The 14049-nt window shown below is 35.9% G+C and overlaps 1 protein-coding gene across 13 annotated transcripts in view; it reads left to right on the top strand.

Annotated features, from left to right (window-relative positions):
- Positions 1-14049, top strand: part of MYCBP2 (MYC binding protein 2) — a 279427-nt gene that overhangs the window by 50043 nt on the left and 215335 nt on the right. For all 13 annotated transcript variants that reach the window (XM_073795323.1, XM_073795322.1, XM_073795327.1 and 10 more), the window contains exons 4-8: positions 585-738; positions 3415-3611; positions 9779-10021; positions 10254-10325; positions 11735-11831. In XM_073795323.1, coding sequence (XP_073651424.1) covers positions 585-738; positions 3415-3611; positions 9779-10021; positions 10254-10325; positions 11735-11831 — 763 coding nt within the window. The remainder of the gene's footprint in view (positions 1-584; positions 739-3414; positions 3612-9778; positions 10022-10253; positions 10326-11734; positions 11832-14049) is intronic.

The raw sequence follows: 14049 nt of genomic DNA, 5'->3' as shown, positions 1-14049 counted from the left end.
ACCATCTACAAATAATAATATGGTGATTGTACCATATAGGAAAGGCTAAGATGAAAAGTTCCTTTTTTAATCTTTTCACCATATGTACTATATTGCCTTCTTTTCTGGTCATAAGTAACAATTAACGTAACAGAAGAGTGCCAATTTTGACATGAGAACAGCCAAATGAACTTTGTAAATTAATAGTTTATTTTTTTCTGAGTGAATGCAGTCTAGTACCTAGTTCACTGTTAAACCATTTTCATGATGTTTTATTATGGCTTCATTATCCTGAAACTACGTTTTAAGTAGTGCCACTACATATATATATATTTTAACAGTTCAACAGTTTCCTTTTATTTATTTATTTATGGCTGTGTTGGGAGTGCCACTATTTTTTAACCTTCTTTGTTACCAGATGATTTTCTAAATCTTGAAATTAAACACACTGGGTTTTACTCTTTTTTATGCGATGACTCTTTTGCCTTTAAAATATTGTACCATTACTCATTTGCTGTGGAAGTAAGCTGTACCGATTTTACTGCCTGAGAAGTGTTATTAGCTCACATGCTATAAAGTATAATTTTTATTTTCATCTTAAATAGATCATTGAGGTCGGACTCTGTGAAGTTTTTGAATTGATCAAGGAGACGCGATTTTCTCATCCATCCCTGTGCCTCAGGAGTCTCCAAGCCCTGCTTAACGTGCTTCAGGGTCAGCAGCCAGAAGGCCTCCAGTCAGAGCCACCCGAGGTCCTAGGTAAGAGCTTAGGCACATTGAATGAAGCCTTTAAATGTAAAGAGCTTCTCTTATGGAGCACATACGGCAGCCTGTAATTCAATCTCTGTTTGCTTATGGTGCTGAAACAGCAGGGGTATAAATTTTAAGTAACTTTGCTGTGTTCCCCTGGAGTTATGATTTAAGAGTTATAGTTCATGCACAGTCATTTCCTGATTATTATGATGGGGAAAAGCAAAATATACATTTTTGGAACCCAAAAATAATCCTCAAGCCTTATAGTCACTATGAACTTAAATCATTCTTAATAAACCTTTGGCCAAAATAGCTAACATTGACTTTGTCTAACTTTACATGTTACTTTGGAGAGTTAAAAAAGTAGGAAAAGAGGGAACAAATACTACCAACCCAAAACAACACAATTAGTTTCTAAACAGAGAGGACATTTCTTTTGCGTTCATGATAAATAAAAATTTATTTTTGTTAAAGACAAAGCTTTTGAATTAGTAGCAACTTCCATTAAGTAAAAATGTTTGCTTTTTGTAAAGTGCATTTGAATTTTATGAATGCCTGCCTTTCATGCCCATGACCTAGGCTCAACACATAATCCTGTAAGCAGGACGGGGACTCTTAAGGAAGAGAAATACAGATGGAAGCTAAATTTTGAAGGCTAATTGCTTTTCTCTGATGCTAACTGTGGGCCTTCAAAGAGTCTAGAGTTTTCTAAATCTCACGCATTAGCTTGTTTGAGTCATATATGTGGGCCCTAAGTGTGGAGTATCTGATTCAGTAGATTTGGGATGGGACCTGAGAATTTGCATTTGGAGTAAGTTTCTGGGTAATGCTGATGCTCATGCTGCTGGTCTGGGGACCACACTGCTGGTCTGGATTCGAGTTTGGTCCTTTTTCTCTACTTGGCTATTTGGATTATGTTAGACCCACATGTAAGAACCTAATTACATGGTTTTAATTTACATGTCAGATTGTTATTTTTTTGGTCATGTATTGTGATTAGTTTTTGTGTTCCATTTGTTTTGTTACTGCTTTGTTTTAGTGGTGGGGGGAGTACTGGCCATGAAAATAAGCTGAGGATTTTTAAAAACAACAACAGCCCCCCAATTCACCATGTTATGAAATACTACTACCAAATAAAGCTGCATATGTTACAAAGCAGGCACCTTATTTATTGTCACTGTAGCACCAGTGATCGATTACTATTACGATGTACTACTTGACTTCATGGCATTTTATTGAAGATTTAATTAATTTTATTTAAGAATATTTTGCTAGTTAACCTTAGCTCTGGTTTGTAAATTAGCAAGTAATTGAAGTATTTAAAATATCCACTAAAACAGTATATCCTATATCTTACTTTGAACAACATGCTAATCCTTGCTTTCCTCCTAGATCTTCTGCCATTTTGTTGTCTGCTATCATTTGTTGTATACTTTCTCTTATATTCAGTTTATACATAAATACTCCCTCTCCTTTATTCTTTTCAAAATAGATCTTCTTCTTAATACTGGGTTTTAAAATTATAATATGTGCTTTAGCTTAATCGTCTTCTTTCTGTCAGAACTTAGGTCTCCTGATTAATTTGTTTTTACTTTCTTACTAACAGTTTCAAATGCTGCTATACTGTCTTTGGTCTCTCTTCTATCCTTCCAATGCTTACCTTTCTGATCTCTTCACTGCTTTGACTTACTTTTCTGTTCAGGCGTTTATCAGCACTTCATACTTTTTATTTTGTTTAATTGGCACAAAGGTGTAAGTAGTAATTTGGTTCTTTAAATCGAAATTTGTATTGAAATCTGTCTCTTTTTTCCTTTGATTTAATATCATAGGCACATTAGTTACACTTTTTCCACATTGCTTTTTTTCATGTTACTCATAGAAATATATGTATATTTGTATCTCTTTTATTGTTGGGATAGCTTGATGATTATTATACATCAGACTTCTCTTTTTTTTTTTTTTTTTTTTTTTTTTTCACGGTACGCGGGCCTCTCACTATTGTGGCATCTCCCGTTGCGGAGCACAGGCTCCAGACTCGCAGACTCAGCAGCCATGGCTCACGGGCCCAGCCGCTCCGCGGCATGTGGGATCTTCCCAGACTGGGGCACGAACCCGTGTCCCCTGCATCGGCAGGCGGACTCTCAACCACTGCGCCACCAGGGAAGCCCCATCAGACTTCTCTTTGCAGATGGATTTGATTTACAAATTGTCCAGTGTTTTTAAAACAATCCTTCCCTTATATCTATCTTTCTGTTCAGTTTAAGATTAGAATATATGTTCTCAATTATTCACTTAAATGTAAAGCGCCTTCTATGTTCTGTGCTAAGAGTGTATAATATAGGGGTGATCAATATAAACATTGTTGCTGTTATTATGGAATTTAGCATCAGACAGTTGGACACATGTATGATTACAAATGTAATGATTATAAATGATTTTGGATAGATTCCATTTTTTCATTTACAAAAATAAGGAGTTCACTAAATATTCTCCAAGGTCATTTTTATATAAATATTCTAACTTTTGGGGGGAAAGGGTAACCGGAAAGGAACTAATGCAAAGTAAGTGTTGTAACTGCCTTAAATATTTTTTTATAATGAGGCAAGGTATAAACAGACAAACAGATACCATATAATGTTCTGTGTGTTAAATGAATATAATTGAGTTCTATTTTATCCACAGAGTCTCTCTTCCAGCTCCTTTTGGAAATCACTGTTCGAAGTACTGGAATGAATGACAGCACAGGACAGTCTCTGACAGCACTTTCCTGTGCTTGTCTCTTTAGTCTGGTGGCTTCTTGGGGAGAAACAGGAAGGACACTTCAGGCCATCTCTGCTATCCTCACCAACAATGGCAGCCATGCTTGCCAAACTATTCAGGTATTTCATATCTCTAGCTGCTTAGAAATTGATAGGATGCCAAGTTGCAATTTCACCTTAGTTTCTGTCAAAGCAGTGTCTGCTTTTTCTCACTCAGTATAGTGGTTTGATGTGTTCAAGGTTGATATATAAATAATCTAAGCTATTTGAGCTACGTTACACGTTACATGTGTTTAACTCTGTAACATTAAAGATAATAAAGTGAAATTTGGCAAAAGCTTAAATCTTTAACCTGGTCTTTGTGTCAGCATTACAGCCTCCGTTTTCATTGCATTGCCTTGCTCTCTGCCTTCCTCCGCCTCCCATCTTGCCCTGAATTTTCAAGTATGGAATTCCTTCATAGTTTCTAAATATCTTTTCTGTATTGAAAGAAAAGGATATATCATTTTTACTGTATTTTTGATTGGTTGATTATAGTTTTTCATGAATTGATTTGTTTCTGAACTACTCAGCTTCACGTATAGCATTTTGAACTTTTAATATGCAGTTGTGGGATAAGCTCCTCATCCTTGTCAGTAGTGGAAATATAACCCTACTTATAGGCAAACTTGATTTAATTCTTTTGGACTGTTCTGGAAATTGAGTAAGAAGTTACAGTTTTAAGTCTCTGTTATGTGCTTTTCTCTGGCCCCTTGGATGACCTCCAGAACACATGGAAGGGATGCCTCAGTCCCGGTATTAGTGGGCCAAAGATAGCAAAAGGGGTAAATGGGCTATTTTCTGTGACTTACTCAGTGATTTTGAACTTTCCTTGTCAAATACGAGCAGTCTCCTTACTCTAGGTTTCTATTCTTATTCTTTTCCCTCTTTTTGTCCTGCCTGAAGTCCTCTTTTCCGTTTTTATGGTCCTTACTTATTTTGAAGTCCCTCTAATTCAGTGATTTCCGAATTATTCTGCAGCTGTGCTTTGAGGGTTCAGCAAAATTTTAGTTTAAATATATGCTTAAAATATAAAAATACTTACAAAATTTTAATAGAATAAACACAAACATTCAAATATCAATGCCAAATTTTAAAAGTATAGTGACCATAAACACATGTACCTATTAGAATCCAGTGATTTATTTTTTTTTTGTTTTGTTTTGTTTTTTTTTTTTGCGGTACGCGGGCCTCTCACTGTTGTGGCCTCTCCCGTTGCGGAGCACAGGCTCCGGAAGCGCAGGCTCAGCGGCCATGGCTCACGGGCCCAGCTGCTCCACGACATGTGGGATCTTCCCGGACCGGGGCACGAACCCGTGTCCCCTGCATCGGCAGGCGAACTCTCAACCACTGCGCCACCAGGGAAGCCCTCCAGTGATTTATTTTTATGTAGATTTATTCCAGAGGCTGTGACATGAGATCTAAACAGTGAGTTGAGACTAGCCAGTGCAGAGGGAGGAGGTGTTGGTATTGGTGGTGTAGAGAGAGAATGTTCTTGGTGTCCATGTGCTAAAGCATGAAAATAAGAGTAAGAGTAGAATACTGAAGGCTGGAAGAAGTTTAGTGTAGTTATAGCGTAGCGAGCTGCCAGATGGCAGAGACAGGGCTTGAACACGTATCTGTCTGACTGCAGTATTATTCTCAAGCACTACGCTGCACAAAACTCTTGATCCCCTCAACCAACAGCCGAGGTTCTCTGTAGACCTGCCCCGTCGCTACATACCCAACTCCAGGCCAAACGCCATATTAAAACCTGTTATCTTAACATGGCACATAGTGTTCTTCATGATTTGGCCCCATTCCACCTACCTACTTCATTTCACAAAACTCTCTTGGCCAGGCTATGACTCGGGGGAGAAAAGTCTGAAAATGTATAACTGTAACATCTCAAATTATTCTGGGATCCAAATGCATATTACTTATCTTGTTCCAACAAGCTTAAGCTGAGAGTTTAAAGTAAGGTAGGGCTGGTAGTAGTACTGTAAGGTGCCTTATTGAAGGAGACTAAAATCCGTTCTGGAGGGATGAACCCCCTACTTCAGAGGCCTCCCACAAACACAACTCTGCTGTATCTGAACTCACAAACAAAAAGGACATAGAAAAAAGGCACCGTCATTGAGAGTTAGTAGAAAGAAATATAGCGGAATCAATCTTGCCAAGTCTATATATATTGAAATTATTTGATATAGAGTAGAAAATATATGTGTATACATATTCAATATAGTTAAAGTATTATTATTAAGTATCAAAAGTATTATTAAGGAATAAGGATATAAAAAGTAATCAGGTCAGAAAATGAACCAAATAGAACTCCTGGAAATGAAAAACCAAATACTTACAATTAGAAACTTAAAGGATGAGTTAACCAGTGGATAATACAGTTGAAGATAGGAGCAGTGAACTGAAAGATAAAGAGGAAAAAATTATTCAGAATGTGGCACAGAGAGACAAAATATGAAAAATAAGAAACATGGATAGAGAATGAGAAAGTCTAAAGTATCAGTACAACCTGAGTTCCACAAGGCAGTGGTAGATTTGTGGAGAGGCAGTATTTGAAATAATGGCTAAGATTTTCCAGAATTGGTGAATGACTTGGTATCCTCAGTTTAAGGAAGTCTGGTTTATCAGAATAAATTCTCTAGGTCCTGCCACAGTGTCGGTGAGAGAAAATCAATAGGATAGGAAAAGGGGTATATCTGAGACTTCTGATTGTAGCACTGGGTTTTCTTAAAACTTTAATACCCTGTTAGAAAGCATGAGAGAAACAGAGCCATGTTGAAGACACTTTAGTTTCTGCTCTCCCCTCCATCCCTGCAGTTTATACTAAGATTATAATAAAGGATTTTTTTAAAGTATAAACTTTTAAGAATGGGACACATTTTTAGAAGACAAATATTGGGGAGAGCTTAAACTTAAGCTTCTCAAGAGGCTAGTGCCCATAGAAAGTTGATTTTCACATAAAACTATGGATAGGATTTAGAATTGGAAGTAATAAATACCTGGAAAGTGGTGGTGAGGGGAAGAGCTAAAAATTGATTGGAAGTCTGTGTAATGAAAGCTCGAGAACCCCAGAGCCCTTCCTCTACGCTTCCCAGCCAGTCAGCTGTCCTTCTCTCATACCCCTAAGAGTTAGGTTTGCTGTCTAAAGAAATTGAGCCAGAGAGGCCAGGGGAAACCAGGCACAGTTGAGAGTGAAATTGAGGAGCCAGGCTGAAGATGGAGATTAAGTGAAAGTCTCCATATCGATGATGAAATTTCTTTTCTTTTTTTTTTTTTTTTTTTGTGGTACGCGGGCCTCTCACTGTTGTGGCCTCTCCCATTGTGGAGCACAGGCTCCGGACGTGCAGGCTCAGTGGCCATGGCTCATGGGCCTAGCCGCTCCATGGCATGTGGGATCTTCCCGGACTGGGGCATGAACCCGTGTCCCCTGCATCGGCAGGCGGACTCTCAACCACTGCGCCACCAGGGAACGCCCGATGATGAAATTTCTTAATCCTCACTGAGTTCCCAGTACACTGGGGGTGAGGCTTATAGCTTCTAGGAAAAAGACTGGCAGATCCTTCTTTGGAGAAAAAGTGAGAAAAGACGTATAGATGTGGACATTTGGCGGGGGCAGGGGGGTGTCTGGGAGATCCTCCAATGAAACTGCTAAACTTAGTATGATCATTTTGAGGTGAGCGCACTATCTTTCACACCCTATCCATTCATAGCAGCTTCCTATCAGATTTTTAGTCGCTTACTCTTTAAAAATAAGTGCACAGCCAAGTATCACTAGACTAACATGAAAGACAGAATCCCCCAAATCAGTAAAAATAGTAATAATAAAAGAAACGTTGATGAAAAGAGTATAGGGAACAGAAAAGCTCTAAGAAAACTGTAATTAGTATTTTGAAGAGGGATGAGAAAATGATTATTTACATTAAACAGCAGTATTTAAAAAAAACCTCAGAACAAAGAGTTTTTACAAGATAAAAAAAATAAGATAGCAGCATGAAAATCAGTAGAAGCGTTAGAAGTTCAGATTAAAGAGGTCCCCAGACAATAGAAAAAAGAGAGAGAAAGAAAATAGGTGACATAAAGTAAAATTAGAGCATCCTTCCAGAAAATCCAATATCTAATAGGTATTCAAGCAGAGAGGAGGAAATTACCTAAGCTTTATAAGGAAAATTCCCATCCACCAAAGATACTCATTTTCAGATTGACAGAACACACCCTCAGTGCCCAACACAATGAACGGCAAAAGACTCACACCAGGTATAACGTTGCAAAATCATAACAGACAATAAAGGGAAAATAATGTTCCAGAGTGCAAGGACAGGTTATATACCAAAGATTAGGCAGAATGCCATTGGACTGCTCAAAAGCAACATTGGCATAGAAAATAACAAACAGTGTCTTCAAAGTTCTGAGCGAAAATGATGTCACTATATCTAGCTCAATTGTCAGTCATGTTTGAGGGAAGATAAAGATGCTTTTGAACATGCAAGGCATGGAACATTTTTAACCTCTGTGCCTGCCCTTGTCCTTAGTCTAGACTGGAGCAGGGCCTCTTGAGGGATGTTGCCAAGGGGAAAAAGTAGAAATGATGTGTTTGACTCTATTGAGAGGAGTATGAGGAGCACTTAGGGGTAGGTATAGAAAAAACTTAGCAAACGCAAAAATAGGGCAATTGTTGACTCGATGAAGAAAAAGAAAAATTATATAAGGGAAATGTAGTATGTAATACAATTGGCTCAGTTCTGAACCATGATCACACAGACATAGTGAAATGACCTCTGACTACTGGTTTAACCAGAAATTATTGTACAGCTCAATTCTGAGGATTTGGGAAGAGAGGAGGAGCATCATCTTTCATAATAGACCCAATAGAAAGTATCTGAAACAAAAACAAAAAAACTGAAAGTGAAGCTTTGACATATTATATAAGGATATTGATTCTAGATAAAATAGTTTTAAGTTTAACGTAGTTTCTTCTAGGGAGAGAATTTGTAGTATCCAACCATATACATAAATAAAAGTTTTATAAAAGTAAGAGTTCCATATTTTGATTGGGTCAGAGGCCTTAGAACTCGAAGGGGAAGAGAACATACCTGTGAACAGTGGGTTAGTTATCCCTCTGAAATCTCTACCCTCTAGAACAGTACTGTCCAATAGTAATATAATGTAACCCACGTATGTAATTTAAGTGTTTCTATTAGCCATATTAAAAAGATAGAAACAGATGAAGTTAATTTTAATAATGGATTTTTCTCAATATATCCAGAAAATAATTTCAACATGTAATCAATATAAAATTATTAAGAAAATTTATACTCTTGTTTTTAATACTAAGTTTTCAAAATCCAGTGTGTATTTTATATTTCCAGCACATCTTAAGTCACACCAACCCCATTTCAGGAGCTCAGTAGTCACATGTGGCTAGTCGCTGCCATATTGGACAGTGCAGCTGGAGAACTGGGGCTAGTACAGTGCCCCAGGGTCTTGCCCTGTAGTCAGATGTGTGGCAGCCATCCTTGGGCAGTGAAAGAGAGGCAAAAAATGAGGAGCCAGGGAGTTTTCTCTGGTGGCCGAGTATTGGTCCCATGCTGGTAACTTTTGAGGACTCATTTACAACAAACAATAGATATTTGATAAATATTGGTTAAATGAATGTTGAATGAATACACAATTCATACAGTTAAATTTTTGTATCATGGAAAATTGTTGATGTTAATGGGTATTAGACGTAATAAAGAAGCAAAGTAGAAGAGAAATACTGGAAATTTTGTTTCATCTGTAGAAGCAGCCGTATTTCTCTTATGCTTAATTTTGCACTTCATTATCATGAAGTATATTAATGGAGATACATTATCATACCAAAGATATCATTTTGGCTTGAGTGCAGTCTAATACAAAAAATGTATGTCAGTATTCATACTTTTTACTAATCTAGTATGTTTTATTTTATGAAACTTAAAATCATACGTAGTACTGGTTGCCTGGTGTTTTGGAGAAAGATGCATATTTCAGTGTTTTTGGTCACAAATACAAATTAATATTCTTTGGATTTACATTTTTATTTTGTCTTGCTTGAGAATTGTTTCTTATAGATTTTCTAGTTCGTACTTTTTGCTGACAAGCTAAACATGATCATTCTGAATAAGTTTTTTCTTATAAATGATGATATATTAATAAAGTATCTTTATCTTGTCTGTTTTGTGTTTGAGACATTTAAAAATGTCTTTTTGTGTTTTTCTTCTCTTGACTAGGTGCCAATGATACTAAATTCACTACAGAGAAGTGTACAGGCAGTGTTGGTGGGAAAAATTCAAATTCAGGACTGGTTTAGCAATGGCATTAAGAAAGCAGCTTTAATGCACAAGTGGCCATTAAAAGAAATATCTGTTGATGAAGATGATCAATGTCTACTTCAGAATGATGGATTTTTTCTTTATCTGTTATGCAAAGACGGATTATACAAAATAGGCTCTGGATACAGTGGAACAGTTAGGGTAGGTGATTCCTTACAGCTCTTAATCATAGTGGAAGTTATGTCTAATACTGAATTGTGTTCTGTTTGCTTCTTGCTTTATTTTTAGAGCACCATCTAATTTTGATGTAATATTATTTCTTTGAAAATCAAAATGGAACATACATATTAAATGTCATTCATCCATTTATGTTATTTTTCACTGATTATTAATTACAAAATTGTTGATAGAACTAACTTTTGTTGTTTCACAGGGCCATATATATAATTCTACATCTCGCATCAGAAACAGAAAAGAAAAAAAGTCTTGGTTAGGGTATGCTCAGGTAGGAGAATATCCACAATAAACCAAACTTTTCTTTCTTATCTTTTAAAATATGTGGTCCATATTTGTTTAATCAATAAATAATATCACTTCTATTTAAACAGATAGAGCATATTTTTTAATAATATGACTATAACAATGGTATGGTATAGTATAAAGAACATTGACTTAGAATTTATGAGAGATTTACTTTTAGGTCTGGCCCTGCTTCTTACTAGCTGTGTGGACAACTGTGGACAACTCAGCTAATTTATTTGATCCTGTGTGATTTAGCTGTAAAATGGGAACAAGTATGTCTTCTGTTGGAGTTCTTGTTTAAGAGAGCCTCTAGTTAAGAATCAGAGACCACCTTTATCATTTACAAATCTGAATTAGGAATGTAACTGTGACCCAAAGCCAAATTAGAGCTTTTTACCACAAATTCCTTCATTCTAAGTCTAGATCAGTCCACTCCAGGGAACAGTGTGTGGCCTGCCCAGTAGATAGCTGCCTGCATGGAGGATCATGCAGAGTATCACCAATGAGAGAAAAGAGCTAGGCCCATATTGCTCTCTTAATGCGTGATCTCATCACCTGACTGACATGGCCAAATGCGTGTCAGCAGTTGGATGCATGAAGCAAACGAATGATGAAGCAAATGAATGATGGTCAGAGGGCCAGAAGTGTTTATTTCTATACTATCCTTTCCTGAGAAGTGAAGCCCAAGTTTCCTTGTGGCAGCATATAGAATAAAGATGTCCCTGCACTCCTGTCTTGCCTAGCTCAAAGTTTGTTGTCAGCATCAGATGAAAAAAGATATTTGAAAGCATTCTGAAAATTAAAAAAATTATTGTTGCATGAAAAATAATCTTACTCAACTTTTGGGGAGATTTTGAAATTAAATTTTAAATATCAAATTAATTACTCAGTAATTGTCTGTTAAAACATAACCTGGTTTAAAATATCAAATTTTTATTTGCCACTGCTGTATTTTGTCTAACAAATAATAACACGGGAAATACATTTACAGAAATATGTTCAGTGACATATCTTTCTATCTAAAACCACTACTGATTTTTAAATATTAAGCTAAATATTTGTGAAGGAAACAGCAGTCATTTCTATTATTTACTTGGCAAGTGATATGATAATTTTGACCAAAATAACCAAAATGTTTTTACTGTCTTGTGTGGTGTGAGAATTAATAGGTTAAATTGATACTCAGTGGTGTATAATACCTCCTCTTATTAAAGTATCAATATACTCAGGTTCTTCTGTTTTAAATCTTTAGTGTATTTTAGACATCAATATTGATGTATTATTGTACCTCAAAAAACTGTAATACAGACCTCTATGGCTACTTTTTCTACTAAGTGGTTAATGAAAAAATATTTTAACATATAACATAGCAAAATTTTTTGTTGTTATCAGGGTTATTTATTGTATAGAGATATGAATAACCACAGCATGACAGCCATAAGAATAAGCCCTGAAACACTGGAACAGGATGGTACTGTAATGTTACCAGGTATGTTACTCAACTAGTCATCTGTTTTCTTCACAGGTGATTTTAAGAGATGTGCATGTTAGGCCACTGAGACATATAAAGAATGGTTAGCAAGGAATAGTGCTTGCTTACAAATGGGTTAAAGAAATCTTGACATGCAAAGCATTTTATATTCTATATAAAATTAATGCATCTGAGAAAAACAGATACCATAAATATAGTATGAAGTGTTTTAATACTTGTTTTCAAATTCTTGCCCAAATTCTGTAGCCTGACCGCCCCCCCACCCTTACCCCACCATGACTGCTTCAACTCCTCAATTAGTGGGGAGATGTTGCCTTGTTGCTCTTAATAAATCCACGACTCTGGCTCTCAAATAACCTTGATGTAAAGAACCTTCTGTTTATTTTGACTTTACCAACAGTGTACTTTGGGTTTTCCTCTTTATTTTAAAGTGTTTTCAGAGACAGATTTTAGGGTGGGTCAGGAATTTTAAAAATTCTATCATTTATACTTTTTAATAATACCCTGATAAGCCATTTTGGACAGAATTCATTTTGCTTTAATTTTGAGGTTGTACATATGTATTTATCCTTCAGATCACTGTGCTGTCTAACTTCTTAGGCAGTGAATCTTAAATTTTATGGAACACCGGGCAAATGCATAGTATATTCTCCATTGTAAGGTATTTGAATTTGCTTATATCTTTAATACATTCTAAAGGAGCTTGTTTATACTAAAATCTTGAATGTTTAATGTGTCTACCAACAATTTCATGGTAAGCAGCAATATTACTTCAAGGCGCATGGCCATCTGAAAATGACTGAGAACTTCTGAAGAACACATTGAAAAGGATAATTGCTCCCTGGCTGCTTGTTAATTTTTAAGATATTTTTATAACTTCATCAAACATTTATTTGAATATTACTTTGTCTACATATATCTAAATTAGTGTACCTGATGCCATGTTAAGGTAAATGTCACATTTCATGTGTGTTTCATAAATAAAGCTACTTTGGAAAACAGATAACTTATTAAAGCCATTTTGTAAATAACTGTCTGTTTTCAGATATGTCTACAGGGTTTTATTTGTTTGTTTGTTTATTTGTTTTTTAATCATCACAAGTCCCAGGCCATGTCTCTGGTCCTAACGATGATGCTGATGATTATGATAATAACAATAATAATAATAAAAATATTTTGAAATATTAACATGTACCCCCATATATTAAAAGTAATCATATTTATTGTACAACTATTATATAAGCAAAACAAAATAAAAATTAATTGTAACCCCACTTCCTATCTATAAACACTACCAACATATCAGTGAATATCCTTCCTGTCTTTTTCCTGTGTATGTTATGTACATACTTGTACAAAAGTGATTGTATGCTACATATTGCTTTTTTAAGCTACCCCTTTCACTTAATAGTCTGAATATATTTCCAGGCCATTAACTAGTCTTCTGTAACATCATTTTAATGTTATAAAATATATTCCATTGATTAATGTTTGAAATGGAGGTCCCATCTAATTTTTTGCAATGTATAATAAATTTCACTGCAATGGGCATCCCTATCGCCCTGTCTTTGTGCAAGTCATTTTAGGATGTCTTGGAAGAAAAATTGTTAATCCTTCCGTGACTCCCTGCCCAACAGATGAACACTAATGTAAAGGGTTTACTTCTGAAAAACCCTGATCATTCAACAGAGATTGTGACTGAGAAAGACCATTTGAAAATGGTCTACTTACAGCCCTTTTATTTATTCCATCATGGTAAAAAATGACTTGTTAATGTTTCAGTTTAAATCCCTCTACTTCATTTAACATATGAAATGCACCTTTTAACAATACAAATGTGGCTTTCTGTGTTTCACAAATTTGTACCATATTCATGGTGAAGAAGGAACCAGACTGGAGGAGATAGTCCCACGTTGTGTATCTTGATATTTTCCCGAAGATGCTGTCTTATAACGTTACATGAAGGATACAGAAAGGATAAAGAGAAAAATCTTTTTGAAGTCACGCAGCAGGAAGACTTGCCTTCAAGCCTGAAGAAGCCTGTTGTCATTTTTCCTTTTCTTTGACCTGGGAGGCAGTTTCTTTAATAGTCCTTTTTTCCCTAGCTAGGGGCAACTCTGCTCTCTAGCTTTCCCATCAAGAAGGAGCAGAAGTGAACTGTCAGGTTTATAGATGGTAATGAATACCACGTTTACAATTGACAGAAATCTGGTAA

Source organism: Tursiops truncatus, chromosome 18 (assembly GCF_011762595.2).
Source record: "Tursiops truncatus isolate mTurTru1 chromosome 18, mTurTru1.mat.Y, whole genome shotgun sequence".
In the NCBI taxonomy this organism is placed as follows: domain Eukaryota; kingdom Metazoa; phylum Chordata; class Mammalia; order Artiodactyla; family Delphinidae; genus Tursiops; species Tursiops truncatus.
Note: the sequence above shows the minus strand (reverse complement) of the source record. Positions and strands in the feature narration are given on the sequence as shown.